This window comes from Pyrus communis, chromosome 3 (genome assembly GCF_041283825.1).
Source record: "Pyrus communis isolate YQ-2024b chromosome 3, ASM4128382v1, whole genome shotgun sequence".
In the NCBI taxonomy this organism is placed as follows: Eukaryota; Viridiplantae; Streptophyta; class Magnoliopsida; order Rosales; family Rosaceae; genus Pyrus; species Pyrus communis.
Genome location: NC_142567.1, coordinates 21228964 through 21250083, shown reverse-complemented (window position 1 = coordinate 21250083; position 21120 = coordinate 21228964). Strand labels below are relative to the sequence as shown.

General features: G+C 36.9%; 1 protein-coding gene across 1 annotated transcript; it reads left to right on the top strand.

Annotated features, from left to right (window-relative positions):
* The first annotated feature begins 10408 nt into the window (after window positions 1–10408).
* On the top strand, window positions 10409–12550 carry LOC137716508 (protein NUCLEAR FUSION DEFECTIVE 4-like). The gene has a single exon (XM_068455963.2). The coding sequence runs from the start codon at window positions 10642–10644 to the stop codon at window positions 12319–12321; it is 1680 nt and encodes a 559-aa protein (XP_068312064.2). The 5' UTR covers window positions 10409–10641; the 3' UTR covers window positions 12322–12550.
* The last annotated feature ends 8570 nt before the right edge of the window (window positions 12551–21120 follow it).

Below are 21120 nucleotides of genomic sequence, written 5' to 3'. Positions count from 1 at the left end.
GCTTTATATAAATGGCCGCACAGCATGCATTATTGGAGTGAGAGTGCAAATATACAAAGATTTCATGAGAAATGATCAGAAAATGCCATTATATATTGTGAATCAAAGTCAGAATAAAGAGACAGAGTGGTTTTTATTAGGTTATCCCAATTTATGAGATGTTGGACTGCGTCAAAGATCTCGCTGCCCTTGTAGCCAAGTTAAATATATCTCATGAGTAAAAGAAGCAATGGGATAATGTAGTTTAGCTTGACGCTAAGTATCTGTTTACAAACTTTAAACATTGGTTTCGATTCTATGATGATCTGGTGTATTCTATATGCTTGAATTTGTAGCCGTTAATTCTTGATATTAGATTGTTAACCAGAATTTTACGGCGAAAAATATACTTGAAATTCTCCATTTACTTAAGCTAGTATTGGACAAGACAACAAAGAGAAATTTTACTCTCATTATTGTCAGTAGTTCATTCATAATTGGTGTGGATCTTAGGTATATAGTTTGTCCAATTATATGATTGAAGAGAAACTTATAGGGCATTTCCTACCATGTTGCAATGCATGCTGAAAAGATCAACCCGGTTAAGAGATAACGCGTTGAGCTCATTTTCTAGTTCTTGCCCTCTTCATGTTCGATGTGATACTAATGTTGTGGCGCATAGATTATCTAAATTAGCCTTTTGATTTTGAGCATGGTTTCTTTTCATTCGAGGAATATCCAAACTTAATCCTAGGGAAAAAAAAAAAAAAAAAAAAAAAAAACATTAACGAAAAACTTTTGGTACTGTTCACTTTAACGAAAAATTACATTTTTACACTAAAAAGTCAATATTGGTACTATTTACTTTACCCTTTATTTTATTTTTATCGTTAAAACTCAAAGTTTTCAAGTTATCTTCATTAGTTTTTCTTAAAAAAAAAAAAAAAAAAAAAAAAGCGCATATGCTAATTAAGGAACATGGACCGCCAAGACAAAGGCACATGGTGCAGTACTTGTGGCGACAGGACCGTATGCCCAAATTACAAAGTGATGGAAGGAAGCTCTTATATGATTTTGGGTTTGAATTCAATCATGTTAGGGCCATGCTTCATTAGGTCATGAGGGACAGGACCGACCATTCATGTGAGTATATTTTGCTCGTACAACTATGTATTCACGGTAACGGGTGCCCATTTGAGTTAAGTCACAAATATAATAGTAAATTTGTATCGAACTCACTATTTCAACGAATTCTTAAACTCATTCAACATCTGAGGCGCTATATAAATTAATTTATATGGATTATATTATTTTATCACATGATCATTTTAATAATATTGATAAATCTCTCTTACCCATTCTAATCCTAAAGTTAGAGGTCCCATACCATTCACTAGTTATGTGGGGCCTATCCATTACCTGGAAGCGGAAAAGGATCCTCTCCGGATCCTCTTGTGGGGATCCGGAAGATTAATCAATCACGGTCGTTCATCGTATATTTTGCAGTTAGAAATCATTTTTAATTTATAGTTTAAAATTGAATATAAATAGTATCTAACGAAAACTGACCGTACAATGTACGATAAACGACCGTGATTGATGGATTCCCCGAATCCTCACAAGGAGAATCCAGAGAGGATTCTTTTCCCCTGTAAGCCATCCAGACAAAGAATTAGTGGGTCCTTTTTAGGACACCGAATTGGAACAGCCGAAACTGTTTTGGGGTCATTGGCCCTATTACCACAAGGTGTGAGCTGTACTAGCACATGTTAGCTTATATGTGACTTTGTGTGTTTGTGACATTGCAGTTCCCATGGATTTTTGGAAACTCGAAATCCGGTTTTCCTCGGGGAGATTAGAAGAGTGAAATTTTTGGAGAATTTGGAAAATAAATCGTTTGAGAATTTTGAGAAATGCGGAGGATGAGGATGGAGGAAACGAGATTCAATAGACCAAAAAAAAAGAAAAAAAATTTTATTTATTTATATAAAAAAATTAATGCCAATTGCATGCGTCATTCGCGTTTAGGTGTGGAGAAGCACACGGACACTAACTGTTTACTTAGACAGTATTTGCCTTAGCTCTAGCCCAGACAATAATTGTCTTAGCGGGATGGACTTGCTCGAAGGTTGCCTAAGCTTGAGAGGAAACTCTAGTCAGAAGACCACAAATCATAAAGAGGAAGCCATGGATCATCTCATTTAGTACCATCAAATAAACGCGCCTTTTTTTAACGATAACAGGTAAAATGCAATCACTAAGATACGTAGTCTGAATTTATAACCAATTATGTTTCCAGTTTCAAACAAATAAATAACCGATTTACAAATCAAGCTAAATTTGAGTATAAACAAAATCTGAAACTTCTGAACATTAAGAACCTGTTCCAACTTTTCGCTCCATTGATTTGTTAGGTAAATCCACCGGGCTGGGATTTCGATTCAACTGGGCCTATCCCTGCATTGGATTCTAATGTGACGAGCACTAAATCCAAGCCGAAAATGATTAAAAAGGGATGGCCCAATGAATCATGAGATTGAAATGGTCTGAACGACTTTACAATTGGGGTAAATTACACTAATTTTCTTGAGGTTTTTTTAGTTTTTCACAAAATTCCTTAAATTTGAAATATTACAATAACACTTTTTAAGGTTTTAGTTCACTTTCACAAATACTCTTTGGTCGAAAATCTATCTATAAAAAGATCAATTTACCCTTGTAATTAATTACTCAACAGAATAAAAAAACTTTTATAAAAAAAAAAAGAAAATGAAAATCAAATTAAAAATTACATTAATCATTAATAAAAACTTTTGATTTTTTAATGTTTAAGGTAACTTTTAATTTGAATTGATTTTCTTATTTATTTATAAAAGTTGTTCTTTTGTTGAGGAATTAATTATAAGGGTAAATTTTTCCATTAATAAACAGATTTTCAATCAAGGGGTATTTCTGTGAAGAATAAATTGATATGAAACTCGCCATTTATGAGATTTAAATTAAAATTTCTCACTTACAAACGAAGAAATAGTAGTTGACCGTATTAATAAGTGATTGTCTTACAACTCTTGAACGTGGTGGCTAGCTTGCTAATAGTTTATGGATTAATGTAGATTTCATACAAACACAATGATTGGTCGATCAATGTGTGGAATGTGAAGATAGAACTATATATGAAAGTAGGTTGATTAAGGTTAGTTAAGTCACATCAACATCTTATATTAATTTTTTTTTATAGAGACAATAAGACAAAAGCAATATGTAAGAGGAGGGAAGGGAATGAGGAAATTTGGAAATATAGCCATTTTGAGAACCAACTAATGATATATAGCCTACACTTTCCAATTGTGATAAAATTAACCAAAATTGAAGTTAAAAAGACTTAATTGCCCTTATGTTAAGGCATATTGAATTACTTCAACGAATAGCCGTACTCATGCAGCGGAACCTGCATTCCACTGCTTTCATGGTTTCATTCGGCCATCTTTCGTAACTTGTATGATTGCATCAACGGCAAGATTTGCAAAATCTAGACAAAGTTCAGTAAAAAACATGTTGCTTTGATCATGGGGTTGCAAAGGCGTGGAGGCACATTCCTCTCATTTCTGTTCAAAAATGCAGAAGCTCTCACACAATCCCAAAGTTAAAATACATGTAATACATTGTACGACCCCTTCTCGATTCATCCTCTTTTACTTTTTTACTTTATAAAGGAGGAGGGTTTCAGTAATTAAATCTTCCCAATGAATATTACGTCCTTTCTATCCCAATTATTACTTTTTTACTCTTTTACTTGCTGAAGTGGTACCTATTCAGAAATGCAAATATTGCTGCCGCCAATTTGCCTCTTGGCAGCATTTATCTTTTCTTTTCTCCTCTTAATCGCCACACAACCATTAACAAAAGACGGAGTCTTTCTCTAATTTTTAGATTTGGGAACTTGGGGCTAATTTTCTTGGAAAAATAGTTGGAAATTTTTTGTGAATTTTCTGGAAAATAGTTGGGAATTTTCTAGCAAAAATTGGTAGGAAATACGAGTGTTAGGACAAGGAAGTGAGAAAGCATTGTGTTGGATTGGATTTGGGAGATTTTTCGGCATGAATGATTCTTTTTTCAACCTGATGGAGCATAGTAGACGAACACCAGACCAGACTAGGAGAGAAAAGAGAGTTTTAGATTAAGGGTAATTAAGTATTTTTAACTTCAATTTTGGTTAGTTTTATGAGTGGTGATAAACCCATATCACTGTCTTATTAATTCACCCTATTTTTTAATAAAAAATATAGTATCAATTTTACCCTTTTATAAAAAGAAAAACTAATAAAAATGACATGAAAACTTTAAGTTTTAACGATAAAGATAAAATAAAAGGTAAAATGAATAGTAACAAGATTAACTTTTTAGTGTAAAAATGTGGTTTTTCATTAAAGTAAATAATACCAAAAACTTTTTGTTAAAATTTTCTTTATAAAATGACATCAAGGACTAGCACAAAAAAGAGAAAAAGAATCGCTCCTCATCATCCCTTCAGTTGAATTGAGAGATGTCGGGTCGGATTATCTTGAAAAATGCGCCCTCAATTGTGGAGAATGTGAATTTGATAATTTAACAAACTTTGATTGGAAAGGACCCAACATAACATATTCTCAAAATTTCGTTCTCATGCTCCATTTTCAAACTTGGAAAAAAACTGAAACCAAAATGACAAGAGAAGTGAGAGAATCCGCTTTGGCTCGTCTCTAATCACGCTGGCGGTCCTTTTCTTCCCTCCCATTTATTTTCTCTCCCTGGACTTCTCTCTACCTCTCTGTCACTTCTTTCTTCCTCCATCTATAACACCACCATTTCATTTCTGTTCATGTCCTCTCTCTCTCTCAAATTTCACACTCGTTTTCGAAGGTATTTAATCATTTAATTTCAGTTTTTTGCAAGTGCAAGTAGAGGAGGAAGGGATATATTATAGCAATACATTAAAGGTTATTTTAGAAATAATAGTGGGTGGGAAAATAATATTTTAATTTTTCACCTTTTTGAGATGGGTGAGATTATAATCTAGATGGAAAGACAAGATATTATGGTAGGTCTAGTAACACTCAGTTTTATAAGAATTAAAAAAGATAGGCTATATTTCATTAGGTGTTTTTGAAAATGGTTTCATTTCCGAATTTCCCAAAGAAAGGGGATGAAAATAAAAAGGGAGAGAATCTTACTCCTAATTAAGGGGGACATGTCTGTTTGTGCGGGAATGGAAAGATGTGATGAAACAACATGATCATACTACCACCCATGGATAAAGTTGATGCCGATGGGGAAACATATTTATGTGTTGCATAAATAATTAATTGACTGATAAAAGAAGGGTTGTTTTATTGGCACTCCATAATATTGTGACTACATCCCAAACTTAAAATTGTGTGTGTGTGTGTGTGTGTGTTTTTATTTTTTTTATATTTTTAATTCTAATTTTATCCTACTTCCAGTGAAGACACCTCATCTGTTCAAAACACTAAAAATCTCAAATATTATTTCACCTAACTGATATCTCTCTCACCCTCCGCCACTTCGTCAATCCACACTTGACACTTCGTTCCCTTCCTAGCCCTCCCTCCCTCCCTCCCTCCCTCCCTCTCGTTCTGCGAGGCCTTTAATAGCTTGTAGGAACTGCAATTTCAGACACCGAAATCAAGGATGTCTACTTGATGACTATGGGCACGGGAACATATGGGGAAGTGCGTCATGCATAGAAGCATTCTTTAATTGTAATTATTGGGTCATCATATGTTTGGGTGCACAAAGTAATCAAGACTATCTTCTTGTAACAATTGAAATATTAAGATCAATGGAATTTTGTTAATGGTGGTGCATGTTGTTTGGCTGTCAAGAAGGGAACATGGTGGTGCATTGGTGGGTGTTGGGTTTGTTTCACTTTATTTTTTATTTTTTATTTTTTTTATTTTTTTTTTCCTTCAGATTTAAACAAGGGGAAAAGAGAAAGTTCGACGAGAATTAAAAAAAGTGAAGTGTATTCATAAGATTGTAGGATGTTAATAAAAAAAATCTTAAAAGAATATATATTAAATTAGTTATATTAGTGAACCTCGTTATTAGTACTGAATGGAAAAACATATCAAAGCCATACGATGTATTCATGATGTCTAGTCTATATTTTTCTTAGGGTTTGCCTCATTGAAGTAACACGTGTTTGGATGAGAGACAAAAATAGAATTTGATAGTGTTCTGAGTAGTAAGTAACGATTATTGTTTCTTGAGTTTGACCTAGCTATTTATAGGAAAAAGCCCTAGCAGACAACTAGGAGGGGAGGTTGCGTAGCATACTAAGCAGTCCTTAAGAGCACTTCCATCGGAAGCAAAAGAGGCCAGCACCCAGTGGAAAAAACAAGCTCGGACTTAGCCAATCCACTCCAGCCCGTGGAATAGACTGGCACCCAGCCCAAGCCAATCTCCAGGCCAGCCTAAAATCGACTGACCAAGGGACCGGCCCGTCTGGTTTTTTGAGCTTGGCGCGTGGGCGCAAGTAGCAGACAAGAAATCAGAGGCAGGGCCTGCTGGCAGGTGCACTCAAATGTCACTCGGGCTTAGCGACGTGGCCCACTCTATACCATTGGATTTCCAATGACTAGTTTTTCTAGACCGTTGGATTTCCAACGATAAAAAAAAATTTGAATTTCACTTTTAAGCTGGACTGTCCGATCACAGATCAATGGTCCACGTTTTTCCCCCAAAAATAAAATAAAAAAGGGCCTAACGGTCAGAATTATGACCGTTGGCCACGTGGCAGCTCGTTGGTTGTTGGATTTGAATATTTTTCAAATCCAACGGTCCAAATTAATTAACAACATTAAAATTTATTAAAAATTATGATTTTTTTTTTAAAATACAGAAAAAATTTAAAAATTATTTATTATTTTATAAAAAATTAATAATATTTTAAATGGGCTGGGTGCCAGCACATTTTGTAGGGGTGGAGATCGTTTGTGCCAGCGCATTATTTTAGGGGTGGAGATGCTTTGGCCTATTACTATTCATTGGGGTCTATTACTGTTCACTGAGTGGATAAATGGGCTGGGTGCTGACGCAAAGTCTTTAGGGGTGGAATTGCTCTAATGATGTAGGTTAGTCTTTACAGTCTTGCCAGTCATAGTTCTGAAGGTCATTATTGGTTAAAACACAGTTCCACCGGACACTCAAGAAGAGACTACGGAGAGTTGGTGCCCTACCATCACTAGACCAGACATGCCCAATAGCAGGCGGCCCAAAGAGTTCATGATCCGTTCGTGACATAAAAACCCAATTACTTTAGAGTAGATTGCGTCATATTCCTTAGGGACTAATTTGTGGTATACTCACAATGTCAAAGGTAGACCCGTCATATAAAACATATAGTTCACATATCATTCTCCTATTAAATATGATTAGTTTATGTCTCCACAAACACTACTTTCCTTGTTCATATTAAAACCCGTGACGAATTATTCCTAGGATATGTTATAAAGATATACACTCCTATACTCCTCGTGATGAAAAATATATTTGGATGAAGCCAATGACCCAATCTTCTCAGATTCATTTCATGCGTCTTTTTTCCTCCACAGATTTTTATTTTGTGAGTCACGAGGGTTGCCTATGATTGACATGGTTGTGGGTTGTGACCTAATTAAGCAATAAAAAATCTTATATGGCTATGTTGTTCTGGAGAGTTGGATTGATATCAGCTCCAGATATGGTGGAGATAGTGTGTTTCTTCACAAGAGATTTTAATTTGAAATAGATCAGTTCAGAAAACGAATATCTTTGAAGGAAACTCAAGAGTCTTTACAGTGGCTAAAGATGGCCCTCAAGAATATTTTGATAACTTTTTTAGATTTGCCATCGAAGATTCAAAATAACCACCCAAGCTGGACAATTTGCAATGCCAATGACCCCAAGAATTATTTTGGTGGAGATAGTGCTCCTAATAAGTCAACTACACAAACCAATGAACTGGAGGGATACTTTTATTTCATCAAATTTATATCACGTCTCAATCGTTTATTAGATAAATAGTATTATTTTTTGAACTCGTGGTAAATAGTTATTAGAGAGTAACGTCATTGAGATTAAATATTGGTTGTATAATAAAATATATTCATGAATTGTGAATTTGAAATGTCCTATTTGGACACCCAAACCAGCGTAAAATGATGCAGTACTTGCCTTTCATAGAAATTAGTTTAGAGTTTAGAGTTAAAACATTTTTAGTTTATAGATTACATTGAAAAGGCAATAGATGTTTACATGATAGGGAAACTACCACGGTAGTATACATCAGCAAACGGTGTGTATATGACATATCAATTAATGAGTTGGTCTCATTGGATGTTGATCATATGACCTCTCTAACATTACTAAAAAAATTTGTATGTAAACTAAAATCGATGTAATTTAACACAGAAAATAGAAGTACAAGATCCAAAGTTAACGATGCAATAAAGGGGGGATTTTATAAGGTAATACAAATATATTAAGAAATCATTAACAATATATATAGAACAAACGTGCCAAACGTAACCAAGAAGTCACACACGCTAAAAAGACTATGTGATTTCAAAATTACAAACTTGTCCTGAATACAATATAATATTGCTTTAGAGGTTAAATTATGTGGATTCTATGGTTGCAACCTAATGACTGACAAAGGAATGTATCAAGGGTAAGTAGTAGCATATGATGAAGCTTTCATGTCCCCCTCAGTTCAAGTATTTCAGTGTTGGGAACTTGGTCATTTTCTGCACTCATTATTTGCAGAAGAATCTTACTCTAAATGTGGAACAGATTTTCATGGTGGTGGGCGAGACACGCAAGAAATGTGGCTTATTGCAGGTCAACATTATATTTATAGGTGGATATTGCCTTTTCCTTGGCCTGGATTTATAAAGCTTCAGCTTTGTCATAATTGGATTGCATACTATTATATTAAATTTACTTGTCGACCAATATAATGCGGAAAGAATTATCCTCCATATGATGTCATCCTTAATGCATGCTTATGCCGGATCATGGGTGGCGACTTTCGATTTTTCATTAACATTCGTTATTCATTTCGTTGCAAAATAGTTAATTTGCAGTGTCAGATGTTACTATAAACTTATTGGTGAAAATTGCTAATAATTTAAAATAAATTTATGAAAGGTGACATTTGTGGTATCCCTAATTTTTTGTATTTGGCCGGCAATCCAGCTTTTACTTGGTGTAATTTGCCTATGTTGTTTCAATATCACAATCATGTCATTCATGGATGTTCTTCAATACGATAAGATGACGCCATCCTTTGTATGTAATAAGCTTTTTGGTGCTTGTGCCAACCGATCAGCTGGCCAGAAGCACAAGTATAATATTCAAGAAAGAAAATAGCATGATTTAAGGCTTAATAATTTTGAAGGAGAGACGTCACGGAGGTTTTTTTTAAAAGTGAAATTTTTTATAAATTCTTTGTTATCTTGCTGTTTAACGTTAATTTTCATGCTAATATTATAAAATATTATGCAAAAACGTGAGGTGGCAAATAGTTCATGAACAATCTTACTTTTGAGAGAAATCTCCTTAGCATTTCTCATTTTGAAAACCAAACTTTTATTGATATATGAAGAAAGTTCGGGTTCTACCATAAAACTAATTGACAATATGAGTAGTAACCCAACTACCTATAAGCTCATGCAAAATTCCTCCTCCCATCAATGTGTGTTTCATTCTCAACAATATAATTGAATATGGGCTGCACTCTACAGCTAATTCATCAAATGTGAAAGATCTGTCACACAACTTCTATAAATACATTGTAGAAATAAGAGAATATGCTAATGTTAGTCGTATGCGAGCGCATGACGTTAGCATAATATCCATTAATGTTTGTAGTGCTTATAGTGAATGACACACCCGTCAATAATTGTGATTAGCATCATGTGCCCAAATACATTGAGTTATAGTATAACTCATGAAATTGAACATAAGAAGTAAATTTTTAGTGAGAAAAATTTTTATGTAATGAGTTTCATATTTTTGTATTTTTTACAATATTTATTACGTGACAAATCGTATTATCAGTGTCGTAGAAATATATAGGGTATGAAAAACCCGATGGCCATGAAAGTCAAAAGAAACCGAGCAGCCTTAAAATTAACTCATTAATTAGATCTGTGAGTCGGTGACATTGGGCAAATGAAGATATTGCAACAGTGAATAGAAAATGTGGTTACAGGATAAAGATTATCTGGCTCATAGACTCCATGTCAGTCCAACAGTCAACCCAAAGATTAAAAGCCAACTGGATTACACTAATCAAAGCAGTCATAGTTGATTAGAGAACACTTTAATCGGGATTATTATACAATAAATCCTTAAATAAAGGCCAACCTTCCCACTAGATCACTCACTAGGCTTTATTTATACTACACCCCCTTTGGCCTTTTGTACTAGAAACTAGAAAGAAAATGAACCTCTTCCAATATCTGAATCAAAACCAATCCAAAAACCAGTCTCCAAATTTCCTTTTCCTCGGATCTTCACCAAAAAGTTACACAAATTTTTGCTAGCCACACCTCCTAAATTTCCTTTGCAGTTTATCCCGACCAAAAACAGCGCACCCCTATACCGACACCGCGAAAAATGAGCACCAAGAGAGGGAGTGAAGCATTTCGATTTGCAATCCACGTGCTTCAAGGAAGATGGTTCTCAGTTTTTGCCTCGTTTCTCATCATGGCAGGAGCTGGAGCTACTTACCTCTTTGGTGTCTACTCCAAGCAGATCAAGTCCTCTCTTGGCTATGACCAAACCACCCTCAACCTGCTAGGGTCTTTCAAGGACCTTGGCGCAAATGTTGGTGTCCTCTCAGGGCTCATTGGTGAAGTCACCCCAACATGGTTTGTACTCCTCATTGGCTCAGCCTTGAACTTTACGGGCTACTTCATGATTTGGCTTGCTGTCACTGCCAAAATCCCAAAACCTAAAGTTTGGCATATGTGCCTCTACATCTGCATTGGAGCCAACTCTCAGAATTTTGCAAACACTGGAGCTCTTGTCACATGTGTCAAGAATTTCCCGGCTAGTCGCGGCGTTATGCTGGGATTGTTAAAGGGGTTTACCGGACTCAGTGGAGCTATGTTCACCCAAATTTACTTGGCGGTTTACGGAAACAATTCGAAATCTATGATTCTTCTCATTGCTTGGCTTCCTGCTGCGCTATCGGTAGTTTTTGTGTACACCATTAGGCCAATGAAGCTTGTTAGGCAACCCAATGAGCTTAGAGTGTTTTACCATTTCCTCTATGTCTCAATTGGTCTTGCTGTTTTCCTCATGGCTATGATTATACTTCAAAAGCAGATTAATTTCTCACAAGCTGCTTATGCTGGAAGTGTTTCCGTGGTTTGTTTTTTCCTTTTCGTCCCTCTTGGGATTGCAATTAGAGAGGAGTTAATCCTCTGGAATCTCATGAAGCAACCTGTTGATCCTCCAACCGAGTTAACCGTTGAGAAACTTCCGGCACAAGCAATTGAAGCGAAGGATGAGCAAGAAAAGAAAACAAATATTTCTTGTTTTGCTGATGTATTCAACAAACCAAAAAGAGGAGAGGACTACACAATCTTACAAGCATTGCTAAGCGTCGACATGCTCATATTGTTCATCGCAACACTATGTGGACTCGGGTCAAGTTTGACAGCAGTAGACAATTTGGGGCAGATTGGTGAGTCTCTTGGATACCCAACAAAAACAATAAGCTCATTTGTGTCATTAGTGAGCATATGGAACTACTTTGGGAGGGTTTTTTCGGGGTTTGTCTCCGAAAGCCTATTAGTAAAATGGAAAGTCCCCAGACCCCTAATGATGACTCTTGTTCTTCTTCTGTCCTGCGTCGGCCACCTCCTCATTGCATTTCCAGCCCCGGGATCGGTCTACGTGGCATCCGTGATCATCGGATTTTCTTTCGGTGCCCAATTGCCGTTGCTTTTCGCAATCATTTCCGAGCTCTTTGGGCTCAAGTACTACTCTACATTGTTCAATTGTGGACAGCTTGCCAGCCCCCTCGGGTCCTATATTCTGAATGTGAAGGTCACAGGAATGCTGTATGACAGAGAGGCATTGAAGGAGCTGGCAAAGAGTGGGAGGGATCGGTCTTCAGTGAAGGAGCTGATTTGTCTTGGGAGCCAATGTTATAGGTTGGCTTTCTCAATTTTGGCCGCTATAACATTCTTTGGTGCAGTTGTTTCATTGATCTTGGTGGTGAGGACAAGAGAGTTTTACAAAGGTGATATTTATAAGAAGTTTAGAGACGAAGCAGAGGATTCATAGATTTTGCTTTCTCTTGCATTGGTGAACATTTGGAGTTTGATCTGGTATGAACTAAGAATTGTTGGAATAGAGATTCTTGAGATGCATGAAGCGGGCCAAGAAGCACTTGGACATTTTCCTGGTGAACAATAAAGCTTGTCAGGATATATGTACTACTACTACTACTGAAAAGATGTATTTTGTAAGCCAATGGCAATTGCTTTGTGATTCATATGTGGGTTTCTCACCAGTGGTTTCTTCACTTACAATTGGCCCATTTTTATTTCTTTTACCATGTAGCCGGTTTTGGCGGTCGAGGGCAGGGGTAGTCGGTGTCCGAAAAATGTTTATTACTGTTAATTTGAACTGCATGTTCTAATAAAAATTAACGTAGTCAGTCGTATAGATTTACGCTTAAGTAGTAAATTTTCCTGTCTTACTTGACAAAAGAACATTTCTCTTAGTTTATGTTTGTCGACACTAAGAGTTTTGCAATTGTCCAAGAGAGACCTTATACATTGCCAACTAGTTGGTGGGTATTGCCTTTCCAAGCATGGATTTGATTTGCATAGGTAAATTATCATCAGTTTTGTCATAAGTTTGATCTCCTTCAACTATGTTACGCCATCCTTTCTTTGTTTTCTTAATTACGGTACACATTGACGTGGTTGTAAATGTATATATATATATCTCTCTCTTTTGGTTAGTAAACCACAACACTTTTGTCACCTAATTCTTCAGTTTGCAAAATATATATAGATAGACTTGATGTGTAAACTGTCGGAAGACTAATTCTCCGTGCACATCTAGAACCTCACAGGCCGTCGAGTTGGCTACAGTATGTCGAGTTGCCCCTTGGTTTTCGCCTCCCATGACCTAGAGCCGAAAGTGATAGCTCTAAAGACCTAACTAGAATATTTGAACTTTGGAAAAGCTTGTGTTTCTTATTGTTTCTCTCTTCCCCAAAGCCTCCTTATATAGTGGGAAGAGTGTACAAAGACTGAAAAGCCCATGAAAATCCCAAGTATATTCTAATATGAATATCTCTTGATTTTCATCTAATTATCACATAGATAATTAGGAGGTTAATATCCTCATGTGGGTGGAATATCCTTTGATATTTATTTATCCCATAAGATAAATCCTAATCAAACTTTGGACATATCAGATCGCCATCCATTTACCACAAATCCAGGTTAGTGAAGGTAATTTCATTAGCTCCACCAACATCTATTTTCTCTCTTTTTTTACCCAAACAATAGAGTGGTATTTTATTGATTTTTACAAGTAAATAAAAAGGTGTCAATTGATTACATTCTTCCAGTAATCAAAGTTGATATGCAGTGAATTAGCACAGACAAACAATTTAGAGTAAACCCCTATATGGCCACCGCAAACACAAACCTACAAAACCGTCAGCAGTATAGACTTGTCATAAAAAATGATAGCTCCAACAATCCTATATCAACAATACATTGGTCACCACTAAAATGTGAGGCCACATAAAGTCATCGTCGCAGGGTGCAAGACTAAATCATCGTTGAAAGACTAGACCACATAACTCATTGCTCAATAGCGAAGACTACATCCAGCCATCACATAAACGGGACCACAACACTCACTAAGTGAGACGACAAAACTACACTACTCCGATAAAGACTCACTGGTTGGCTCGTCTATGTGAATGACAAAGACACCCTAGCCAAGGTAGTCTCAATTGCGATTTACATGAATGTGAATATGATATATATCTATTTGTAGATATCCCCAATTTGACGCGTAGCTTTGTTATGAGTGCAATATCACTTTTTGTAAATGTCCTATTGTTTGTCAAAAAAAAAAAAAAAAAAAAAAAAAAAAACATTCTAATCAAGTCGTATAAGTTGCTATACGCTGATCAACGACTTGATCCTATACATTTCAAATATAAATCATGGCCGGAATAACAACAATAAACAAAAAAAATAACAATAACAATAAACCAACAATAATAAATCTTATTCATAGACCAACAACAACAGGAATTCAACAACAATAAACACTGCTAATAGATATCAAGATGTGTGAAACCGAACAAATTAAAAAACAAAAACAAAATAAAAAATGGAATCCTCGCAAGCTTCTAATGCAAAGTATAAGTAGAATAAACCATCATCGAATTCGAACGACAAATCCACAGCACTCCGGAGCACATTTAGCAAGGCAAATCCGTCAAGTGGTTCATTTTGATGGGGGTGGGGAGAAGAACGGAATTGATGGAATACTAGAGATTGAAGGGATTGTTGTTGGAAAAGTGGGGAGTGCTGGCAATGGAGGTAGTGTCACCTTTGGGATTGTGGGCATTGTAGGCAATGCTGGTTGTGGTAAATTTGGGATTTGGGTCCTCGGGAGTGGTGGTAGAGTTGGGTTTGTCGGGAGGGTAGGCAATTGGGTAGAGGGCAACGGCGGCAATGTGGCCTTGGGCAGCGTTGGTACTGAGGACATTGGCGGCAATGTGGGCAATGTTGGCTTCGGCAGAGACGGAATGGTAGGCACAGTCAAGGCCGGTGGTGGAGCTCCCGGCGTGGCCAAAAGGTTTCGAGCTGCAAGGCTGAAATGGGTGCTTGAGAGTGACAACACCATGGACAAAGACAAAATGAAGAAAAGCTTGGGAAAGGCCATGATCGAGTCTCTGAAATGTTTTCTTCTTTTTCCGTTTGGTTACACTCTTTGAAATGTTTTTGGTTTGTGGAGAGGGAAAGGGTCTCCATTGGTTTTATAGACAATATGTGTGCAAAGAGTGCGAGGACTTGGAATTTTTGACATGGGGGTTTGATGATTTGTGGTTGTAGGAAGCATGAAAAGCCATTGGTTGGTTCACCTCCCTAACTTAACTAGTTCATCAAAGTCAATACTTGGTTCATCTAAGGTATGCTGACAGACTATTGACCTAACCAAAGACCAGACAAATTAAGTATGAAGCTGGGACCCACATCAACTTATGTTTGAAACGTATGCTACGTTGAACTACATGTACCATGAGTCCATGACCCTATATTAGTAGATCATTAAGATAGAATGTTATTTTTAAAATGTGATCTTTGTAGCATTTTTATGATTTTAAATATATTCATGGTACGTTTAAGTAAACTTTCTTATTGTTATCCAATTTTCTTATTATGTATTGGTGAAAGAATTTACATGTATTTTCCAACCAAGTTTGCATTTTAGGTAAGTAAATTCAAAAACGAGACTTGTAGCTCAAATGGTTGAAAATATTTACCACATCATCGAGATTTGTAGCTCAAGTGATTGACAATATTTACCACAACATCTGATCAGGTCCCCTCCCCCCATATTGCTTGTATAAAACAAACCATTGAAGCTGCTATACAGGGAAACAGTTGCAGTTAGGTTGCCTGTGTCAAAGCTATAAGACTGATTAAAAATTTGAAAATAGTTAACACTCAAAAATTCATCTGCATTCATCGTTTTTATTTTTATTTTTTTATTATTTTTTATACTAGGAAGGAGCGCAGAATGAACGAATAATTAAACCATGAGGTAGAGGGTGGAGAGCAAATGGTTCTTGTACTTAATAGAGTTTAATTCTAATATATTTGAATCAATTGAGTAATATCTTCAATTTTTATTCATTATTCGAACTGATGAACTTAATTAAATAGTTATACAAATGAAAAGAAAACAGCTTACATAAATTCACAAAACAAGATTAATTCTTACTTTTTATGTATAAGAGAGTTGGATAGTTAAGTGGAAATAAACATATACATAAGAGATTGTTTTTTCCAAAATTGGTTTATTAGTTATCGTGACATGAAGCATGCTTAAAAGAGCGACCCTATTGAGTTTTCACTATTATTTTTGGTATTGGCATAACAGTGGGTTGAGCAAAAATGAGTGGATGTTTAGAAACACGAAGATATGTGAAGAGAGTTTTTATTTTGGATCAAATTGTAAGGATTAGTTAACGAAAGAATTGAACTACATGAACATAATTGAAATTAATCATGGTCAAAACGACATGATAATTGGATTCCCCTTGTCAAAATTTAAGGAAAAAAGATGCCTAGAGCTAGAGGTATGGCCCTGAAATGTACTCCACACTGCATTGCATCCGGCCGCCAGTCTCACCACCGTCGTCGATTGAAGGATGAAGCCTTCCTCACTGTCTTTCTTGCCTTTTTTCCCTCTTCAAAATTCCTAGATCTTGCGTCCTTAAACTTCTTATGCATATCACTTTTGTAAAACTTGGTAGTTCGCCTAGCCAGAACAAACGAAGCTAGAGCTCTCAAAATTACGACAGCACTCACAACTATAAAAGCAACTCTACATCATGTCTGATTGTACATCGTTCTGGTCAGTTTGTTGTTCAGAACTTACACTCCAATTGAGGTTGCAATTTGTGCATAGCTCATCAATGTGGAGTAGTACTTGAGGCCGAAGATCTTGGAAACGATTGTGACAAGCAGTGTCACTTGACCCCGGTAAGAAAACCCGATGATCACTGTGGCAAGTTAGACTCTGTTATAGTGATGATCACTGTGGCCAAAGATCTTGGATTTTCCTTTCTAATTGGAATAGTGATGATTAAAGAAGCTAAAATTCAGTCATCAAAGTGTTGATAAGAATTGCTTATAGTTTGTTATGCTGTTTTGTAAATGGTTAGTTTGGTTAAGGGTATAAGTGTAATCTGTTAGAATACCCAATACTATATATAACAAACTCTGCTGTAATTATTAATTACATTGAATGAAGGGAAAGTCTTCAGATTCTATATTGTATCACGCCCTTCTTGCCTCACAGCTTATTCTCTCTCGATTCTCCCGATCTTCTTCGCTTCTGCTCTTAATTTCTGATCTTTCTTTCCAATTTCTTCTGTGATTCTTCTCTGTTTTTCTTCGATTGCAACTTCTGTGTAATTGCCTGGTGTATTTCTCTGCATTTCGTCGTGGCATCACTGTCCGATTTGTCTTCTCCCGTTGAGTCGGTGCAAGCTCCAAACCCTAATTTCTCCAATTCTGGAATGTCTTCGAATTTGTATGCTTCTCCTACAATCCAAAACATCGACAATATGATACCAATCAAACTCAAACGATCAAATTACCTCCCCTGGCGTGCTTTATTTGCCCCAGTTCTACGCAGGTATAAGCTTCTTGGCATCATTGATGGTACCGAAGTTTGTCTATCACCTTTTCTTCCTGATATCTCTCTTAATCCTACTCTTAAGATTTGGTATGAGAAAGATCAGAAGCTTCTCATCTGGTTGAATTCTACTCTGTCTGAAGAAGTAATTCCTTTCACCGTCGGTGTCTCATCGTCTTGGGATTTATGGCTTAAGCTTGAGCAGCGCTTTGGAGGAGTTTCTGATGCTCACATTCATCAGTTACGCTCTCGTCTCCAGTCAATTCAGAAAGGTTCACAGTCAATTTCTTATTATCTACAACAAATCAACGAAATTTATGATGCTTTAATGGCGGCTGGTGCTTCTGTCACCGATTGTGACCTAATTGCCGCTACACTGGCTGAGTTACCTGATAAGTTCAAATCTTTTACTAACTCACTTCTTCTTCGCATCTTCACCATAACTCTAGATGAATTACATAGCTTACTGCTCACCAAAGAACTGTCAATGTCTCGAAGGAAGAAAGTTGTATCCTCGAGCACCACAGAGCCTTTTTATGCCTTTTGACACACGCTGACCCGGGCCCCCACTACATCTCGGGTTCGACTCCACCGTAGCACGATATTGTCCGCTTTGGGCCCCAACCACGCCCTTACGGTTTTGTTTCTAGGAACTCACACGAGAACTTCCCAATGGGTCACCCATCCTGGGAATGCTCTCGCCTGAACTCGCTTAACTTTGGAGTTCCGATGAACTTCGAAGCTAATAAGTTCCCAAAAGGCCTTGTGTTAGGTAGAGATGGGAATATACATATAAGGCTTACAGGATCCACTCCCCTAGGCGATGTGAGATGTTACACCTTTTCCATTCAATCACAGTCTCCTCTCTTGCCTGCACCACCACCGCACCAAGCATTCGCTGTTCAACCCCAACCTCGTCGTGGACATTACCGCGACAGTCATCATGGAAACTATAGAGGAACTGCTCGTGGTCATCGTGGTAATTACAAAAGTAATAATTTCTGTGGCAATTCTCAAGGCTTTTGTGGAAACCCTTAAGGCTCTCGTGGCCTTAATTGTCAAATCTGTGGATTAACCAATCATGAGGCTATTGACTGTTTTGATCGAATGAATTCGGATATTTTTGGCAAAGTTCATCCAGCCAAACTCGCTACTATGTGTGCACATTTTTCATCCAAGCTCTCTTCTTCTTGGCTCATTGATTCGGGTGCTACTTCACATATTACAAATGACATTTCTAGCATTTCATCTCCTACTCATTATCGTGGTGAAGACAAGGTCTACATTGGTGATGGTAAATGTTTGACAATTAGCAACATTGGTTCTTCCTTTTTACATACTCCCTCTGCTACATTTAAACTGCAAAATGTTCTTTATGTTCCACAAATGAAGCACAATTTACTCTTTGCATATCAATTTCTCAAGGATAATTACTGTTCTTTGACACTTAATTCTGAACGATCCTTTGTAAAGGATCGTTCTACGGGGAAAACGCTTTTGCGGGGATCGGTTAAAGATGGTTTTTATCCCTTGTAATGTTCATCCCAGTCACCTATAAGCTCTGCTACTTCAACCACTACCTTTATAAGTGTCACAGCACCTGTTCCAGTTTGGCACAGTCGACTTGGCCATCCATCTTCATCAATTTTCAAGCGTGTTCTTTCCATGAATAAGCTTGCTCTTCAAGGACGAACTTCAGTGGATTTCTTTTGTTCCAACTGTGCTCTTGCAAAAATTCACAAGCAATCGTTTAGTCCTGTTAGTTCTACTTCTTTTTCTTGTTTAGAACTTGTACATTGTGATCTCTGGGGTCCAGCTCCTGTTATGTCTGTGAGTGGTTATAGGTACTATATGTTGCTTATGGATGACTATGGTAAATACAGTTGGTTCTTTCCTTTACAGACAAAATCTAAAGTGTATTCTGTATTTGTTGAGTTTAAGAGTTATGTAGAAAATCTTCTTGGCAATAAAATAAAAGTCTTTCATTCTGATTCAGGGGGTGAATTTACTAGCTCTGCACTACAAAATTTTCTCAAAACTTATGGTATTATACACCAATTTAGTTGTCCGTACACACCTGAACAGAATGGTTGTGCAGAAAGGAAACATCACCGGAGACTGCTCGAACCTTTTTGGTTGCTTCTAATGTGCCTCATGTTTTCTGGGTAAAGGCTTTTTCCATTGCTATATACTTGATTAATCGCCTTCCAATCTCTGGCCTAATGCAGTCACCCTGGGAATTATTGTTTCATACTCAACCCGATTACAGTCGACTGAAAGTATTTGGTTGCAGTTGTTTTCCATGGCTTAAACCTTATACAACTTCCAAACTGGACAACAAAAGTAAGTATTGTGTGTTCTTGGGTTACAGTCTTCAACATAAGGGATATAGGTGCTTGGATCCATTAACACAGAGGGTATATGTATCTCGTCATGTTGTTTTTGATGAATCTACTTTTCCATTTCATCACTATCAACCATTATCCTCGAGTCAACCGTTGTCCTCGACTGCTTCTCAGTCTACTGTAATATCTTCAGTCGATTTGCAATTTACTGTTCCCTACTCTTCCAGATCTTCTACTAATGTTGCACCTGTCCCATCTACTGATATCAATGTTGACTTGTTCTCACTGTCTCCCATCCAAAGTATTATCAATACTTCTTCACGTGCTGAGACTGTTGATACCCATGCTGCTACTGTTGACCCACATGCTACTTCTGTTGTTATTACTAGTACTCCCATCTCGGTTCCTCATGTCTCTTCTATTGTGCGTAATATTTATCCTATGATTGCACGCTCAAAAGCAGGGATATTCAAACCAAAAGCCTTCTTAGCAACTAAGCATCATTTTCCCTATTCCATCAACTTTGTCCCCTCTACTTATTTGCAAGCTTCCAAGCATGCTTATTAGAGAACAGCCATGCATGATGAGTTTAATGCTCTGCAATCTACAGGGACTTAGGTTCTTGTACCTTTCTCTCCTCATCACAATGTTGTTGGTTGCAAATGGGTGTTTCGGATTAAGAAACATACTGATGGTTCTATAGATCGATATAAGTCTTGGCTTGTTGCCAAAGGGTTTCATGAACAAGAGGGCATCGATTATAAGGAAACCTTCATCCCTGTTGCCAAGCCTGTTACAATTCGCATTCTCTTGTCTCTTGTTGTTCAGTTTCACTGGTTTTTAAACCAGTTAGATATTAGTAATGCATTCTTGCATAGGGATTTACAAGAAGATGTTTTTATGCAGCAGCCTCCTGGGTTCAGTGATCCTTCCTTTCCTAATCATGTCTGCAAGCTTAAAAAGTCTCTATATGGCCTTAAACAGGCTCTACGGGCTTGGTTTGCCAAATTATTTCAAGTGTTGCGATCTTTTGGCTTTCAGCAATCATCTTCAGATGTTTCTCTTTTTGTCTTACACGCTCCAACCTTGGTTATCATCCTTGTATATGTTGATGGTATTCTAGTCACAGGACCTAATACTACTCTCTGTCAACATTTCATCAACAAACTGAGCAATGTATTTCCAGTCAAAGATTTGGGTTCTTTGCACTATTTTTGGGGACTTGAGGTGCACAGGTCGTCTGAAGGTATCTTTTTACATCAAGGAAAATATTTACTTGATCTTCTTTAGAAAACTAAGATTCCTTTAGGCCCGATAAAGCTTAATCATA

What these genes read in the sequence shown, in the direction of transcription:
- LOC137716508 (XM_068455963.2), top strand. Translation starts at nt 10,642, where the DNA reads ATGAGCACCAAGAGAGGGAGTGAAGCATTTCGATTTGCAATCCACGTG.